The 18,609-nt window shown below is 50.0% G+C and overlaps 4 protein-coding genes across 4 annotated transcripts; 2 read left to right on the top strand and 2 right to left on the bottom strand.

Moving 5' to 3' along the window:
• Positions 1-2,764: 2,764 nt before the first annotated feature.
• NFIA_082360 (uncharacterized protein) lies at positions 2,765-3,124 on the top strand (the record flags this gene model as incomplete). Its single annotated transcript, XM_001260185.1, has 2 exons — positions 2,765-2,953; positions 3,014-3,124. 2 exons carry the CDS (start codon positions 2,765-2,767, stop codon positions 3,122-3,124), a joined length of 300 nt encoding a protein of 99 aa, XP_001260186.1.
• Positions 3,125-4,066: 942 nt separating this feature from the next.
• NFIA_082350 (uncharacterized protein) lies at positions 4,067-5,337 on the bottom strand (the record flags this gene model as incomplete). Its single annotated transcript, XM_001260184.1, has 3 exons — positions 4,067-4,805; positions 4,920-4,979; positions 5,132-5,337. The coding sequence occupies 3 exons, from the start codon at positions 5,335-5,337 to the stop codon at positions 4,067-4,069; spliced, it is 1,005 nt and encodes a 334-aa protein (XP_001260185.1).
• Positions 5,338-9,483: 4,146 nt separating this feature from the next.
• On the bottom strand, positions 9,484-11,771 carry NFIA_082340 (putative signal transducer; the record flags this gene model as incomplete). Its single annotated transcript, XM_001260183.1, has 2 exons — positions 9,484-9,893; positions 9,950-11,771. The coding sequence occupies 2 exons, from the start codon at positions 11,769-11,771 to the stop codon at positions 9,484-9,486; spliced, it is 2,232 nt and encodes a 743-aa protein (XP_001260184.1).
• Positions 11,772-14,835: 3,064 nt separating this feature from the next.
• On the top strand, positions 14,836-18,460 carry NFIA_082330 (putative RNA binding protein Jsn1; the record flags this gene model as incomplete). Its single annotated transcript, XM_001260182.1, has 2 exons — positions 14,836-15,074; positions 15,151-18,460. The coding sequence occupies 2 exons, from the start codon at positions 14,836-14,838 to the stop codon at positions 18,458-18,460; spliced, it is 3,549 nt and encodes a 1,182-aa protein (XP_001260183.1).
• Between the last annotated feature and the right edge of the window lie 149 nt (positions 18,461-18,609).

Raw genomic sequence — 18,609 nt, 5'->3', positions numbered from 1 at the left:
TTCATTGAATGACATATCAGGTCAATTATACCACCGGACATGTCCGGTGGATGTTACTTCGGGGGAGCATTTGACTTTGTAAAGATACACGAAGTGGCCGGCGGGTGGCTGCTACTGGAGACCAGCTCTAGCATACAACCCTGTCGTTTTTATCTCTGCAGTTTCCGCTATTTTTTCCGATCCATGCGGAAAGGCTTGGGTGCGTGCCATGTCTTTCGCTCCGAGTCGATCGATACGAGAGTGGAGTCCCGGATGGTTCACGGTCTTTCGACGGTATCAAAGGTCACCAAATCAGCCTGCATGGACAAGATAAATGAGAACTAAGAAATAGGCTGTTCATGGACGACCATATTTCTCATGTCTCAGAAGCCTAACTTTTAATGCCAGCGGTGTAGTCACCTCAGGGGCGTACCAGATGCATCACTGATAACCTTCATGCACAATGCATGATCGAATACGACGAACTCTGAAGGTAAGCTTCGACATTTGACAGCCAAATGCGTGTTGCAAACCCATGGGGAGTACGCGTAGTGCATATGGTGGTGGGTGCTACGAGAATGTCAAGTGTCGACTGCTGCGTGTGATCGTTTCTGCCTTCCGCTTCCGCAACTGGGTGTCACAACATCGATAGTAGAATTCAGGGTCGAGGAGGGAGATCGGTCGCTTGGTTACAGAGTGGATGTTGTCTTGAAAGGTCAAAGCATGCCTTCGTTGGCTTGAGGTTGACTCTGAATCTCTTGTGAACGGTATCGATGAGATGAACGCACGGTATCGTACGACTCGAGATTGGAATGACGTCCCAGAATGTGTGGCTACTGGACATATTTGTGGCTGCAGTCGACTGACTCATCGACTGCTAGCTCCCGGAATCGACAATACTTTCGCTTCGTGTCTGCTTCTTGGATCTGGGATAGGCCTTTAGGGAGGGAATTATGGAATCCATCCTGGCGTCACATCGGTCTTCGTCTCACTTAGTTCGTTGAGGTCGATTTTCTCTCTTCTTGAGTCTTCCCGGACAGATTCAAGACGAGACGGCTTCGGAAGGTCTATTGTTCTCTATGATCGATACGAGTCATTTGGTGACAGAATGAAGCAGGGAATCGGTATTTTCCATCCGAAAAATATATGCGGGCCAGTTCTCGCGGTTTCCGATGGGTATCAGCAGAAGCCTGCTAGAAGCGAAAGAAGAAAAGGGGAGAAAGGTCCACGACAAGAGTTCATCCTCTGGCGCCGATTGGCGCCAGCCGGACCCAAAGAGACGACGGAAAATAGATCCTGAAGCCCATGCTGCGGCTCCACTTGACGCCTGGTCGCCAGCGTGAACCAGCAAACTCAACCAACAGGCAGTTCTTTCTGATGCAACAGTTTCTAGCTAGAACTACTATTCCTGGCCAGGAATGATGCAGTCGTTGGGAATTTGCAACGAAGTTCGTCGCTGATAGAAGGTGCGGCTTGTGCAAAGCCATTGCTGTAAGCGAGTTAGCGTGTCGAACTCTTGCGCAGGGACTTGGGCAAAGGCAATAAATGGTTCTGCACTCGATATTTTGCGCGAGTCAGACCCATGGTACTCAGTACGGCTTGAAAAATCAATAGCTCAGGTGTTCTAAACCGCCTGGTTCTTGACGTACTTATGTCGTAGATCTGCCACTGCCTACGAGTACGGTATGTGCTACTGCGTGGCTTCTTTCCTGGATGAAACTGATCCGCTGAGTGAGAGCATTATTTATCGGGCAGGCACGTTACTAAAGGCTGTCTTTGATTGAGCACCCTCTTCCACGACTCATGAGGATTTGCTTCGCAACTGGATAAGTCTAGGGGCCGAGCTACTGGGCCGGTTCCTTGGATATCCCTAAATCCAAGTGGGTTGCGACTGGAGGGCCTATGACCCAATTGTTTGCCCGGATGTTTTTTCCGGAAACTCCAATTAGTCATGGGCGCTGGTTGACTACGAAGAGATTGTCGTGTGTACGTGACATCTCGACTAAACAGCATGTGTCGCTGAATCTGGTTTCATGGGATATTCTCACCTGCACGAAGTAATTTGCCACGATTGTTGAGTGGTCGGGATCAACCATGGGTTGTGCCGCTCTGCAACTTCGCGAACCAGGATACATCCAGTGGCGGTCTGATACAGATATATTCTTTCAGATCGCGATACATGGTACCATCATCTATTGCGTCTATCACAGTATCAGACTGTTTACCTTGTTAAGCACATCGATCAATCTGGACGAAAACAAAGTATGGTACTGGAACAGTATGTTCTGTCAATCATTTTCAGTGAAAGACGATGAGCCACCTTGATACTTCGAATTGCTTCTCTCTACTGTAACATCTTCCTTAGATAATACCTTTACTCAAGGAAATCGCCTTCATTTGAACGCGCTCAACTCCTCCCTTGATCCCTAGCAACCTCACATTCCAGTCGAAGATAACCTCGCCCTTCCCCTTGATGAAGACAGGAGATATATGCTCATCGCCAAAGCAAAACAAAACACACGACGTCCAAGCATTCCTAACCCTCGCCATAGGAAACCACAGCCAATGATATCCTCCAGCGATGAACCAGGATAACCGTATCGAGATGCTCAGCAATCCTCATCTCAACAAATCCCTTGCATCGTCTCCCATCGCATCCAAGTATAAGTAGAGAGGTAGTCGCGCGCACACCCATCCGTCTGCTCAACGATATACCATCCTCCTGAATACTGGATTACTGTCCTAGATACCCGTAAAGCATCTCATCCAAACCAAACAATTCACAATGCAATTCAATCTTGCCACAATCTGCCTCGCGGCCGCGACCCTCTTCGCCTCGCACATCCTCGCAGCTCCTGCTCCCGCACCGGTCCCAAACCCAGTCTTCTACGGCGGACCCAGCGGTCACGACGCAGGCAACTCTGTCTGCTTCAAGAGCTACTTCTACGGCGCTGCATCGTGTCCTGGCCGAGCAGTGAGTGCATCTCTCCCCCTTCATTCAATCTTCAAGTCAAAGTTCTAACGACATATCCAGTACGAGGACGGGACATGCTGCATCTCAGACGAGATCGAACTCAAAGTACCAGAACCCAAAGCGAAATCCGCATACACGGGTGACGGTGCCGGTGCCGGTGACGCCGAGTGATTTGATCTTGACCTGGCCGGTCTTCGAGATTGTTGATATTGTATCTTTTGTTTTTCTTTTCCTGGACATAGCTTCATTCCCGACCTTGTTTCATTCTCAACTTTGATGACTTATTTGATTCGTGCTGTCTGAGGCCATGAGATACGGTGCCGGTGCCTTTCGAGCGGCTTGCCCTCGTTTCTTATTCCAGTATATTAGATAATATCATGCCTGTAAGCGGAATAAGCAGAGTCCAACTCGCCTCTCCCCCTTGCTATTTCATCACTGGCTTGGAGGTGCAGATAGTAGTGTATTGCGACTGATACTCGGGCTGTTAAATTGAGTCTCAGGTGCTGGTTCTGCAATAGACGGTACCCATAGACGCTCCCCGGACATCTTGACACCTTACGCATCGAGATACTATATTTACTTCTCTGCGCGCCAGAGTTGAATCGATCAAACCAGTTGAACAGAGATTTCTTGTAATCTAGGCAGTTGGCTATATATAGCTGGGCCTTGTGACGTTCCTGACAGGTATCTCCTAATTATATTGCTTTTCTGTTGGACGGGATATATATTGCTGCTGACCTTGTTTACATTCCAGACTCGAGGTACACCACAGCTTCCATTATGCACAGTTGCAGGGACATCTGGATCGTTCAAGGAGCGTATTATTGCTTATTCTATCTAACCTGTTCATGCCCATGCTTTTAACAGCTGGTATTAAAATCTATTCAGTTTCCGCTGATCAATCAAAGAACGAAGCGCCAAAATAATCAAGTCGCCATGTCCGTTATCCATCATATCGTATCGCACTCAGGTTCGGCTCTATATTTTTAACTGTCCTCCTATTGCTCGTAGGCAATGGTAGAAGCACCACAACAGAACTTGAAAGAAACGCGGCCCCTTGGACAGCACCAAAAGCAAGGGCTGCAACTTTCTAGTCAAACTTTCGGAGACCACTCACGAAGTCTCCTGCTTCAACATGATGGGCAAGTCGAGAGCACTCGGAGCCTTGGTCACCGTTTCGGTAGGAGTCTTTCCGGCCAAACTCTCATTCCAGAGGGAGCTACTGGCAGGAAAGATCGAGCCACTGTCGGACATGTCCACAGCGTTGGCATGCACGGATGGGGTCTCAACGTGAGGCACCACAAGTTCCACACTCTTGGTGACGCCGGCGCAATTGGAAACGTAGGGATTGTGGCGAGGAGGCAACGGACGGTGAGACGAGTCGGGCATGTAACCGATGTAGTCCGACGCCGTGCTGCTGAAAGACGATGCCGTGGTGGATGGAGTATGGGTCAAAGACGGAACAGGAGCCGTTGCGCTCATGAGCGTGGATAGGCTGGCCGAGCTGCGGTGACCGGCACCGTCGCGACGCCTCGAGACCGACGGTTCGCTGCCGTGGAATTGAGAAAGATAATGCCAGGCCTCCGTCGACGCCAGCGACCCCGTACTGCCATAAGCCGCAGGTATTACCGGCTTCCATTCAGAGGGGTCCTGATCTACCTTGGAGTCATGGATGTCTGTGGATATCCCGGTGGCCGGGGTGGTTTTGAGCGGGACCTTGGTGGGAGTCATCGGAGCAACAATCATTCGGAAAGAAACGAGAGGAGAGGTGGGCGGAGACCTCGAGTAGGGTATCGAGCCACTCGATGGGAAGGACGCGGAGAGTGGCTTGTGCGAGTCTTTACGACGACAGCTGCAGATATGTAGTGTGAGCAGAGGGTCATCAAGCAGAGGAAATTGACAGTTTATAAAGGCCACAATGGCCGCTAAGACAAAGGCAGAGATAAGAGATAAGGGGTATGCACACCTTTCACTGCAATAAAGAAGAGAATTATCCGGCACCGTGATCTGTCTCTCGCACATGGCACTGCCAAGTTGATTAGCTCTGATGTCCAAGGTATGCAAGGATGGGCAGCAATGATAAGGCCTGGATGGGCCAATTGGAAGAGATCCAGGCACAGACGTGCTCTCTCATCTCTCTCTATTCCAAAAGAAGATAACGAACGGGCAACAACATACCAGAAATTCAAAAAGCTGGCCGCCATGTCGGCCAGACGGTCGCTTTCGGGCTCCGGACGCCTGACCTGCCCAGAGCCTAGCTTCGAGATGGAATGATTCACAGAAGATGTGCCTTTCCGATGTAGCGTCGGTCGCGAGGTCCTCACTTTTGAGCCATTAGAGGAGGGAGTGCGTCGATGATGAAGATGGGAGTTCGATTGAGTCATGGATGGCGGTGAGGATGTATATACTCGTTCCGAATCTATTCAGATAGAGATAGTCTGCCAATGGTACCTTGCGCCGAGTGGACGCCTCTTCCCAATGGACTAGAGGCCTGGAGCAGGTGTGGAGCACGAGCGTATCCCCTAAGGGGGGAACTAAGTATGAGGGATTTGCGACGATACGCAATTGGATCGATCAATTGTCTCAAGACTGTCGTACCCGGTTGTGTTTATTGCTGCAGCTTTGCGGAGATTTTTGTAATGTCCTTTCCCCTTTCTTCTGCGCCTTTTTTTGTCCCGGTTTTCAGGCAGATGATGTCTGTCAGAGGAATGCTGAGGGAAATACAGGCCTCCGCTCGATAGACAGCTATGTGTAGCGTGACTATCCACGAAATTCCCGGGCCGGTTGAGATAACAACAGCGATAAGCTTTTGCTTGGGATTGCAACGCGTGACTGCAGCGACTCATAAATGGTTAGATAGGTCACAGTTCAGTTGCACCAAGCGGCAGTGAGCAGGTGGGCTGGCCGTTATCACAAGCTTCTGAATGGGGGGAGATAAGGGGAGAATGATGTACAGGATGCAGATATGGCGGTCACAAAGGGCAACAGAATACAAGCATACATACCAGTGAAGATGTTAATGATTTTTTTGATGTAATTCTCGTTTCCTTCTTGATCCTCGAACTTGGGAGCTGGGATTGGTCGACAAAGCACGTGCAATTGAATGACGAGATCTGCTTGATAGTGGGTGGATAATTGGATATCGGCCAGCTGACGATATGGAGTAAAAGGAAATCGCTCGGAGATCAACAACCGGGAATGAAACAGGGATACTGTAAGCCACGGCAAAAGCAAGGGTCGGCGATACTTATGGACGAGTGGATGGATGTACTCTGATAAGAATAGATACGAAAGTCAAGTCGATCGGAAGTCAAGATGGATGAAACGACAGTGATTATGTATGCTGATGGATTGAGAGTACCCTGTAGATAGGTCGTCCGTAGACCCAGAAAAGGTGGTATCCGAGCACGAAGGAGCAGGTATAATTGGGAGCCGGTCTCAGCGCCGAGGGAAATTCTAGAACTTCTGTCAAGCAGTCCCGCTACATGGAGAAAGCATGATGCACGCAATTCGTTAGCCTGTTGGTCCTTTCCAGAAGAGATTTCCACACAATACGTCTTCAGTAATCCGTTTTTTCCTTAGTATCCAATAATAATAACAATTGATGATGGGATCGATGGCTGATGCCTTGTCCTTTGTCAACAGACAAAAGGTGAGTCACGCCATCATCATCAACATTATTATTATGATGGAGCAAAAGGTCTAGAACGGATGCCCAATGCCTGAGGTATCAATTGGAACGCGCAATCCATGAGTGCATTATGAACATTTCAAGCAAGTAGGGTAGTAACGAGGTAGTAATAATAATAGATATCATAATACTATAGTTAGTTAGTTAATAATAATAACGCTTACCTCACCACAGAAGATGATGATCTAACCGTCTCCGTCGGGTGCGGAATTGGGTAGGTTTGGCGGGCAGATATGATGTGCAAATGCTGCAAGATCCGCAGTATCTCGTTCTTTGGTTCTAAGTTGCTAATTTTGGGGGTTCGACCCGTAGTCGATTCTAAGACTCAGTTCAGTGAGAGATCTCAATGCTCTTATATCCATCAGCTTTCCCAATACCCCGCGGCACCGAGCAAGAATCTTCTCTGACTGATGGAGGGGTCAAGATAAGACGAAAACGGTTGATCATTCTTCATTTTATCCTCGTCTAGATAATCTAGTCTAGATCACCAGATAAAGCTACGAACCTTTGAAACTATTGCCTTTTCTCCCCTTCCGATTGTCTGCCAATTTTCTGTTAACCGACAGAGCCACGATTATCGGGATCTGGAATCAAGATAACAATCCAATCCAATCATGCCCCTCACGTTGATGATGTGGGAGTTCATGGGACTGCCAGGTCAACGCCAGATCAGCCCAGCCCTGGCATACTCACTGGCACAGACACTCTGGCAGTGTTCGGGCGTCCATATTCGGCGACACGGTTGTTGACGGTTGACTGCAAAGGGCGAAATCCCGCTCCCCACACGAAGCGGTCGAGGGGTCTAGACAACTCCGTCCGGAAGAGGTTGTATCCATAGATTAAGAGCACGTTGTAGCCCTGGTAGGAAAAATCGGATACTTTACGTACGCGCATAAAGATGGTCCATATCCTGATTTCTACTGCAGACCATTTTGATCGATCGGCGGTTGTGATATCCAATCATTCATGCCATATGGCATCAATCAATGGAGGTGTGGCCGATGTCTGAGCTGATGATCGCGACCTCAGCCCCCGAGACAGCTTGTATGTTTCGAAATTTAGGAGTGATCTTAATGGAATTACCAGACGCCCTGGTGAGCGGTGTGAGGCGAATTTCTGTGCTATTGGTCGATCGAAAGAGAAATACAAAGAGATCACAGAAGTACGGAGTCGCTGAGACTTGCACTAAATGGATAACGGACTAGGCTTAGGTATGGGCGAGATCGACAATCAATAATCTCTGATAACAACACACCCGTATGTAGGAGCAGAGGCCTGAAGAATTCTGTGTGACACACTGACAACATGATACCAATCTTGAAAAACAGACAAAGAGTAGATACATCATTTCTTTCGTCATCCATTACCCCATAGTCGACAAAGTTTTCATTTACTCAGAGTTCTCCATGGTTCTATGACACGTCTTGCTGGTCCCCATACCAACTCACTCGCCTGGTGACCTACTGCAGGCTCCAAGCTCCAAGCTCCAATGATCGACATCCATGCCATTGCGGGAAAATATACAGTTGACTAAGCAAGGTAGACCCGTTTCAAGGCACTACTCGTCAATCTACTAAGGTAGAAGGCGAGACAAAATACTCCCAAGGTCGGCAAGTTCAGTACTACAGATAAATCTCTCATGCACACGACCGACAGCCTCACTATCAAGGTTGAAGGCCTCCTGCGTCGTGCGTCCTTGTTGCAAGCATGCAATGCTGTACGATGAGCACTGGACACAGCCCCATTATTGATTTCTGGTTCTGGGTCCAGATCCCAAGTAAAGTCGAATCCACGACGCAATGTCCTACTGAGTACGGAGTACATAACCCGAGTATTCTTCTGGTGAGACAATGCGGTGGACGTTGTGCAACTCTCCCTGCGCGGTTTTCACCCAAGTACTTAGGAACTACTTCAAGCACAAGACACAGCTACTGCTACCTTCGTAGAAGACGCGAAGAGCGAATAACACGACCACCAAGGTGAAATGAAAGGAATTAATACTGCGGTTATCTGCCCATGACCTCCACAGCTCCAGAGTAAGGTATGGTAGACAACGAGCCAACTTTCCTATTCCAGACACTGAAATCGACATCAAGGTACTCCCATCTCCGTACATTGCTCATGATTATTATCATCCCAGACATGCACGCAGCACACAGAAACCTAGGTCCTCCGCCCCATCTGGAAAAGCCGTACCCATGACCTAAGATGATACAATCTCCTGTCCAAAGTGCAACCCCAGGAGAAAACTTGGCTCTAAGTATTATCTTCCTCTCTTCACATGCGTTTTACCCAATCAACCTATCTCCCTCAATCCTTACGCATTTGCCGAACGGGACAGGGCTCGGGTCCCGTTGCCTTCCGTCGACTAGCCCAAGGACAGGATAAACCAAGGTTTGCTACTACCATGGATTGTCTAGTTAACACGGGGACTAGGGAATGGTGTCATTCTTTTTCCTGGTGAGGATATGAATGGCATAATGATGTGATGTGATGTGATATTCCAATGTGATGCAAGGGGTGATGGACTTGAGCTAACTTCGTGCACGGGTGAGGTAATTCATCTTGAGCATCTCATGTAAAGGTGGTATGGTGTAATTCTGTCGCTGGTGATGGCTTACCGGGGTTGAACTGGTTGATCGGCTTCGAAATCTGTAGAGGATGTACAACAGGCCAATGCATGCATCCTGTATGCAGATATGGACAGCAAAGTCTATCACCTGAAGAGCATTAAAGGTATAGTAAACTCATCTGGGTATCTAATCTACACGACCTATCATACAGAAAAAAAAGGCGCATCCCAGTCAAATGGGCACCGCCCAAGTGGTAGGGTGCCTTATCATGGCTTATCAATGTCCATTGGATCCACGCCTCCCGCTGCCACAGGTGTTGGTGTAGCAGGAGCAGCTGGCGCAGGCGGATTGGAAACACCTCCGGGGGTCTTCATCTCACCCTCTGGTTTCCCAGACGCAGCAGATGCAGGTCCTTCCTCACTGTCTTTGCCATCTTTCTTCTCGCTCTGTTGTGTCTCGCTTGGGGCGTCAGGATTGAGGAATCGCGCTGGCACCCCACGCGCCGCAACACCGACAGGACCAACATAGCAGCCTAGCATGGGGCTCCAGGCAGATTTTTGGGCAACAGTCCGTCGGATTTCTCGATACGCATATGCGTTGGCAAAAGGGAGAGAGGTCTCAGGGTCCCGATACCGTGAAGGAAGAGATGTGATAACACAGAGTGATGAGGAGATTTCTGGAGAATAAGTCAGCTTGGTCACTAGACGGAGGGCTTTGAAAAAGTGCACGTACTGGTCAGCCGCGGAGGCTTTTTGGAATTGAAATAAATGCTAAACTCGCGGCTCTGTGCAGTCTCCTCATCAAAGTTCTCGAGAATCGTCAGACATCGTCCCGTTTGCTCGACCACCGGAGGCGGAGCAGGGATTTGGGGTTGTGGTGCGCCGTCACTCGAGAAGGCAGACTGATCCGCATGTATCTCAGGCGCTACTTGCTCCTGCTCGGTTGATACCGACACTTTTGGTTCCTCTTGCTGACCTGTCTGCGTAGGCTCGGCAACAGGAACTTGGGTAGCTGGCGGAGAAGTAGCAGGAGGAGCCACTTTAGATTCAGGCGAGAATTTCTCGTTCGTGGGCGCTTCAGCATCCGTTGTTTTAGAAGCACCATCCGGCTGGACTCCGGACAGCGGCGCTTCCGGCTTCGACTGGTCGGCATTCAGCGCGGGTCTCTCTTCCGGTACCTGCGCTGCAGCCTGTGTCGGATCCTTCGGTGCTTCGCCCGGCGATTTTGAGTCGGCTGCTGCCGTCTCGATTCCCTGTGGGGCCTCACCAGTAGTTTTACTTTCGACTTCGACTGGTTCTTTAGACGTGGCCTTTTTTATTTCTGGCAGCTCTGAATCAGGAGCCTTCTCTGTGCTTGCCTCACTGGGTGCTGCTGTTGATTCAGCTGGTGGGACGGGATTTGTAGATTCTGTTGTAGCTGCAGAGCCCTCTGGGATTGTTGATTTTTCTGGGGCGGAGGTGGCCTGTGTAGGCTCAGATGCCGTCGCGGCTCTGTCTGTGTCTTGCTCCTGAGGAACGGACATTGTCTCCTCTGTTTTCTGAGGAGCCTTCACAGAATCTTCTTGAGCAGGTGTTCCTTGAGGCGTAGAGGATCCCAGAGAAGCGGTCTGCGAAGTAGCAGGCCCTGCAGGAGCATTTTGAGCAGGCTTCTCTGCTGTACTCTTCTCTTCCTTCTCCGTCTTCTTGCTTTTCTTGCGCGTAGTCTCCTCCTTCTCTGGTTTCGGTGTAATGTCAACTTTGCCCACGCGCGTCAAACGGCCATTGACCCATGTAGCGATGCCGCTCCAGTAAGATATGACGGGTCCCTCCAGACGACGGTTCTGCAGCGCCTCGATCTTTGCTCGTCTCTCCTCGGCCTTCCTTTTCTCCATCTCCTCCCAACGACTCAGACTCTTGCTATTCAACCTCTCCACCCGTTCAGCTTCCGCTAGACGGTCCGCCTGCGTCATCTCCTTCGGTTTCAGATGCGCTTTCCTCTTAGCAGCTTCTTCCATAGTCGCAATGAGCCGGATGCGTTTCTCCTCACTATCCTTCAGTCGCGCATGTGTAAGTTGCTTGTTCTGCATCGTCTGGCGACGCGAGGACGACCGCGTAGGCCCATCTTCAACCGTGGGAAGCCACGAGATACGTTCTGATTTCTTCTTGGGTCGAGGGGCAGGTACTGCGGAGACGGCGGAGGGATCGATCTTGACCTTCTTCCGGGCCAGCTTCAGACGTAGATCTTCGCGTGCTCTGCGTTTCTGTCGGTCGGCCTTGGCTTCCTTTTCGATCTCCTTCTCGCCTTCGAGATCGTCGCCGCGCACGTTCGGGCCTTGATCTTCATCGTCGTCGGAGGATGAGTCCAAAGCCATGTCATCCTCTTCTGCTTCTTCCTCTGCGTTGATTGAAAATTCATTGTCATCGTCTACTTCCTCGAACAGTAGCGCGAGCTCGTCGTCTGCTTCAGCGTTCAGAAGCGCGGATAGATGACGCCCTGCTGTACTTCGTCTCGCACGTCCCTGAATGAGGGATTCCACCACCTCTTCTTCTGCGGATGTTTCCTTGTCGTCTGCCATCTTGTGGAACTGAGGGTTGACTGTGCCAGAAGGGCGGGATGAATTGTCGATTTTGAGGACGTGGCTGCGTCGATGTGCAATATCACGTTCACGTGGAAGTCATTCGCTCTATTGCATTCACAGTCATTAAGAAATGATGATTGGCAAGCGAAAACACCTGCGCAACAAAGTTGTAGTGTACGGAGTAGAAGAGACGGAATGAAGCTCGTATCAGTCAATGACCGAAGCTATCTAGGCGGTAAAGAAAGTTCATCCAAGGCGGTGCGTTGGTGGCGGCCATCTGCCTCAGGCCGTAAGGCATATGCAGATGCCCTCAAATATACAACACTCCTTAGTACTGCAGTCCTTCTCTGGCTACCCACCTCAAGCACCCTGGTTTCTGTCACTTATCTATCAAGATTCCATTTTTCAGTTGGCTATCTAGAATGATCTGTCGTTGTTTGCGGTATGGGAAGCATTAGCCATTTCGCCGGAGTCGACGAGCCACAGCGCTTCTTCGCGGAAGCCGCTTCCCTCCTGCGTCCCGACTCAGGACGCGCATTATCCCATATAATCCGATCTGATATGTCGGGGCTCGCTGAGCGTATGCAGACTCAATGAGGATACCTGGGTGGAGGTGCGGGATGTGGATGAGTTTGTCAGTCAGCTGCACCCGGGGGTTGTTTACAGGCAGTTTCTTATCCACCGCTCTACTGTAAAGGAAGGAGTGAAGTATGACAAGTATAGCTTTCAGGTGGTTGAGAGGGTTGGATTGGAGGGGAGGTGTATTTAGGAAGTAGATATGTTGCTGCAATAGGCACAGGAGGCACGTTTGAATGCGTAGAAGAATTCAAGAGTTCTCATGAGGATTACTTTGTTTCTGAGAAACTGCGGTACTGATACCTATAGGGGAGAAATAACAGAGGGGCAGAATATGACAGGAATTCCTCACAAATAAGACTATTTGGTTAGAGATGCTCTAGAACTAAGAAGCTATTACAGGCTGATCTGAATGAATTGTATTATAGGGGGCAGCAGTTTCATGGACAAATAGAGACCTAATAAGTGCAAGATTGCAAATTCCTTGCTGCCTTAGGAGGCCAACTATAAAGAAGTATGAACCGAGGAAAATTCCCAGCTTAAGCACTGTTATAAGCAGCCTGTATAGTTGGAGGTCCAGAGAGCTCCAACATATTAGGGAGACCAAAATATATCTGGCTCTGTAGTAAGGAATCGCGTCAAGGGTCACGCTCTACTCCTTTATCTCAGCAGATTAACAAACTTCTTGTCAACCGCTGAGGCATAATAACTCCCATGAAGTATGGAGGATGATTGGTCCAAGGACCTGTACTTTTTATTGCCTTATTCCTTCTTGATCCCTCACAGAGTTGAACTATTTGTGGCCGTCAACCAACTGGATGACAGCGTCAGATGCATCACGCATGATGGCTGGAATGCGGGGGCTAGGTCGTTTCAGAAAACATCTAGTTTGAGTTGCCGTTTCAGATGCTGCTCCCTCCAGTTTGGCTGGTTTATGGGCGTAGTGTCTTGGAGAGTACCAGAGTACACCAGTCACCCATGGTTATGAGGCGATAAGGAAGTGCAAGCGGATAATAATCCCATTATTATGGGAACATTCACTATAAGACAAATTGTTACACATAACACATTCTGACGGATTTCAATTAGATGGGACATCGATAGTACGATGTGACCAGCAAATCTACCTGGATGTACTGTGATAGGTAGATCGATGCTGAGCACTTCTAGAAGAGAACAGAATCGAGCCATAGTAGTAGAGCGCGAGAAAACCATACAAAGCGGATGGCCGGATGTTGCGCGATTTCCTAACATACTCCGTACCTAGTGGGTCAGCAGTCCATCGAGGATCTCGAGTTCAGTTCTCTTGATCCAAGTCAGATCAATGGACTGCTTTCGAGTCGGCATTTAAATAAACAAAACCACAGTCATTCAGCTGCATATACCTATCGAAACAATTATAAAATAGTCGCAATGGTAGTAGAATCGTGCTAAAAAGGAGCAATATCTGTCAAGTGTCAACTGGGAATTCCAATCGACATGACATTTCCGGGATCCGGCAACTTAGTTGATACCTCAGGAACCCAGCAAAACCAAACCAAGCAAACTTCCCTTTTCGGTTTCTCGACCCAGGTTCTTCTTCGCTTCCTCAATCCTCTCACTCAACGAGCCCATACGCTAACCTGGCCAAATCCATCAATCCTCTTATCATCTACTACTTGTTTCTCCCCCTTCTCTCCATCTAATTCCTCTTTCTCTCCCGAGTTCATTTCTATATTCTCTTCTTAAATAATCTTTTCCCTCTTAAGGATTTATTCAGTGACCGCTTGTCGCCTGTCATTTCTCTACTCTTCATCCTCTCTTTATTTTGGCGTTGCTCTGCGGAGCCGCGCACCTCGTTTCCAGCCACCTCGTCCCTTTCGGATTCGTTTCAATCATCACTTCTTCTTTATCCCACTCACTCGGCGGTCATAGCTTGAGCGACATTTTTGTTTCCTCACGGTCCTTCCAGGGCGTTCTCTAGAGCGACGCAGCGATAGATCTTTGACAGCCTAATATATCAGCAAACCGTGGCAGCTTGGCCTTCCAAGTCACCCGTCAGTTAGCCGCTGCTATCGTCTACGCATTTTATAGACAACTACATTTAGCCATATTGATATCCATCGCGTATATTGTCTCGTCCTCCGAACCCTCGGCAGCTGTGCGAAACTTGCGAATCCCTCCTGCGACAAAAACACCCCAGATCTGACCCCGCCACGGGCAACGTTCTCCGGACGTTTCCACTCGAGTTAACCTTTGCACTCTGCCGGTCAATTGTCGATCTCGTTACTTCAGCAAGATCAACGACGGCCTTCTAGTCAGTATCTGTACGAGTATCCGACAGTTTACGTTGTGCCCCATGGTTCCTTCGACTCAGATCTTCAACTGAAAATCGCTTTCCGTCATACTCAGCGACTCGGGTACATTTTTTTGCTTACGCATATTATCGGCTTTGCATCTTGGAAAAAGCAGTTCGCCTTTTTAAGGTAGAGGGTTATAATATATAATGCTACCCGTCTCTCGACCGGAGGGTCACATGAACCTCAATTATATCCCAACGACCCAACCGATGTCTGGGACTTCTACGGGGCGCAGTTCCCCTAGCGACTTGTCCGCATCTGCCGCTGTCAAATCAGCATTTGGACCGGCAAATGGTCTTGGAAACGCAGGGGGATCAATTGGAGGCGCAAGGCTAGGGGCTGGATCCCCTTCTCACGAGCTTGGCGCTCGCTTATACTCGAAGCGGTAAGTTGCAAAAATTCGGGACCTCATGCTTGCGACTTTGTTCTCTGTATTGATCATTCTTCTTTTCTATACTTAGTGCGCGAGAAATCCAAGCGGAAGAAGGCGTTTCGCCGAGTATCTGGGGCCCCCCTACTAGTGGCCACTCGACCCCGTTGCGCGAAAATATTCCCGAGTCTCCTAGCCAGGAAGGGTTTCCTGACTTGATACCTACGACTACCGGATCTATTAGTGGTCCCGCCAGACGAGCCAGGGCTGGCACAGTTCCTTCGCGTTTTTCGCCTGTTGGTGTTTTGAACGAGGCGAACCTTCAACAGACCTTCATATCTCAAACCTCTCGGCCTACACCATCCACGAGCCCCTTCCGTCCTCCCGGCGTTTCTGGCATCGACACAGGCGCAAGGGCAGCAACTACTGCCGGTCCAAGCAACGCGGGCACCCTCTCGCGTCTTCGAGCTGGTTCAATGCCACAGAGGACAAATTACCTTGCATCATCCAGCCCTTTCGGGCCTTCTTTGTTTTCCACGAACTGGTCGAGTGCGCGTGATCGAGCGACGACTCTGACGAGTATCCGGTCTTCGGAGGGGCCTGCATCACCCAGCCAATCCTCATTTTCGAGAGACGGTCTTGCGGATACCGATGTAAAGACTTTGGACTACTTGGGACTCGCGGAGACCCCACAACAAGCACGGGCCAACCTTGTACGACCATCTGTCGATGTTCTCTTGCAGCAACAAGAGCAGCAACAGGCATCTGCGTTGCCGCCACTGCTAGCTGAACTAGCGATGATGAAAAATAATAACCGATTCCGGTCTTATTCTGTCAATGCCAAGGAGAAATACGCAGACGATGAGGATCTTGAGTATGCCACTCGCTATTCTCAAATTCCTTCTGGCACCGTCACCCCTTCTGCCGCAGCGACAGCCGTTCAACTGGCTGCGACGCAGGCCCAGATCCATCAACATAATCTTGCCGTGCAAGCATTCGCTAACCATGCTTCGGTCAACCGACCGAGAGCAAGAACGGCCGGTGTGTTAGAGGCTCCTCCACAGAGATCTTCAATTCGCAACTATCTTGCCACTCCGTCTCGCCTCGAAAACAGCTTCAGTGCTGCGGATCTTCATATCGCCGAAACCGGTGAATACGACGAGCTATCCGAAGCTGTGCAGATGATGAACCTCGGAGGTAATGGTGGCCAAAACCTGGGTCTTCGCGCGAGCGGAGAGGCTGCTGACGAAAGCAACCAAGATGGGCCCACGCGAGCCTTATGGATTGGCAGTATTCCAGTCTCCACGACTGTCACCTCGCTCGAGGCGATCTTTGGCATGTATGGCAAGATTGAGTCTACCCGTGTTTTGACGCACAAGAACTGCGGCTTTGTCAACTTTGAGCGCCTGGAAAGTGCCGTGCAAGCCAAATCGTTGCTTAATGGCAAAGAGATCTTCCCAGGGGCAGGCCCCGTTCGGATCGGCTATGCCAAAGTCCCTGGCAGCTCTGCATCTGGCACCCCTGGGCCTAACGGCGTGCAGTCTTCCCCCACTCCTGACCCCAGTTTCAAGTCTGGTGTTTCCGAAGGCCAGGACAAGTCTGGCGCTGTGGGCACGTCGGCGCCCCAAATTCCTGCCCTACCCGACCTTCAACCGGAAATGATCCAGATTGTCAAGGAATTTGGCGCTACCGATGATGATACACTCAATATCACTGCTGCTCTTCAGCGAGCCATCGCATATCAAGCTTTCGAAGACGAGATTCCTCCTATTCCTGAACCCAGCCAGACCAGGATGTTCGATGCTCCACGTCTTCGAGACATCCGCAAGAGGATAGACAACGGCTCTTGTTCAATTCAAGAGATTGAGGAAACTGCAGTCGCAATGATTCCAGAGATTGCGGAACTGTCCTCCGATTACCTGGGCAACACTGTCGTTCAGAAACTCTTCGAGTATTGCTCAGAGCAGACTAAAGAACAGATGCTCGTTCCCATTGCGCCCCATTTTGCTGAGATAGGTGTTCACAAGAATGGTACCTGGGCTGCTCAGAAGATCATCGATGTCGCCAAGACCCCTACACAGATGAAGATGATTGTTGATGCTCTTCGTCCCTACACTGTGCCGCTTTTCCTTGACCAATACGGCAATTACGTCTTACAATGCTGCCTACGTTTCGGCACTCCATTCAACGACTTCATTTTCGAGACCATGCTAAGCCGTATGTGGGAAATTGCTCAGGGACGGTTCGGCGCTCGAGCCATGCGAGCCTGTCTCGAGAGCCACCACGCCTCAAAAGAACAGCAACGGATGCTTGCGGCTGCCATCGCCCTTCACAGCGTACAGCTCGCGACAAATGCAAACGGCGCCTTGTTGCTAACTTGGTTCTTGGACACCTGCACATTCCCTCGTCGCCGTACCGTACTCGCCCCACGACTTGTTCCTCATCTGGTCCATTTGTGCACTCACAAGGTCGCTTACCTGACCGTGCTCAAAGTGATTAATCAGCGCAACGAGCCTGAGGCTCGCGAGATTGTTTTAAGGGCGTTGTTCTTCAGCCCCGGGGACGAGGTCTTGGAGAAGATCTTGAGTGACCAGACTTCTGGGGCCACGCTGATCTTCAAAGTATTGACCACGCCTTTCTTCGACGAGTCAATGCGCGCGGAAGTCGTGAAGAATGTGGCAAAGGTGCTCACAAAATTGAAGGCAACTCCCAACCAAGGCTACAAGCGCCTCATGGATGAGGTTGGACTATCTTCACGTGGAGGCGCTAGGGACAACCATCACGGGCGAGAACATTCAGGTCATTCTGAGAATAAGCAGCATCGTCCCACTTCTCGGCAAGCACAATCGACCATGGATAGGCAGTATAACGGACAGTTCGCACCCGGTCTTCTTGCTCAAAACATGGACAACACAAGGTCCGTTCCTGAGCAGCAACCAGGCCCTGCGCCATTCGACCCTTACTCGATCAATGCTGTCAATGGCATGAGCCCCACAGGTGCAGTCAACTCTCTCAACGGACTTGCTGGAATGAATGGTGCTGGGTTTGTCCAGGATCCCCTGCTGCCCCTCACTCAGCAACAGCTGCAATATCAAGCTTACCTAGCCACCCAATCCCGGGGCGTCTCGCCCGCTGGTCTTTATCCTACTCTGGGTACCCCCAGCTTTGGCTACCCAGCCGGAACACCGTCCTTGGACAGTCTTCGGCAGTCTGCTCCTATGCCTGGAACACCCGCTCAATTGCTGAACCAGCAAGCCTTTGCTCCTCAGCAGTTCAGCCCTGTTATGGGCACGCCCCAGATGTATCAGTACCCTCCTCAATTCTATTCGCAAACGCCTCAGGCCCCTGGACAGTCGGCTGGGGGACGTCGCGGACGTGTAAGTTCATCTCCGGATGGTTGATATGGTGCATGACCTAACTGTGTTGCTTAGCGTTGATTTTGCATGTTCGACGATCTGAACCAACTTTGTGATGAAAGTCTACGCCTTGTACAAATTTATCTCTTCCTGTTTGTTTTCAGCATGAATCAAAAACGGAATACCTGCTTTTC

Source organism: Aspergillus fischeri, genomic scaffold (assembly GCF_000149645.3).
Source record: "Aspergillus fischeri NRRL 181 1099437636264 genomic scaffold, whole genome shotgun sequence".
Lineage (NCBI taxonomy): Eukaryota > Fungi > Ascomycota > Eurotiomycetes > Eurotiales > Aspergillaceae > Aspergillus > Aspergillus fischeri.
This window is presented reverse-complemented; position numbering and strand designations above follow the sequence as displayed.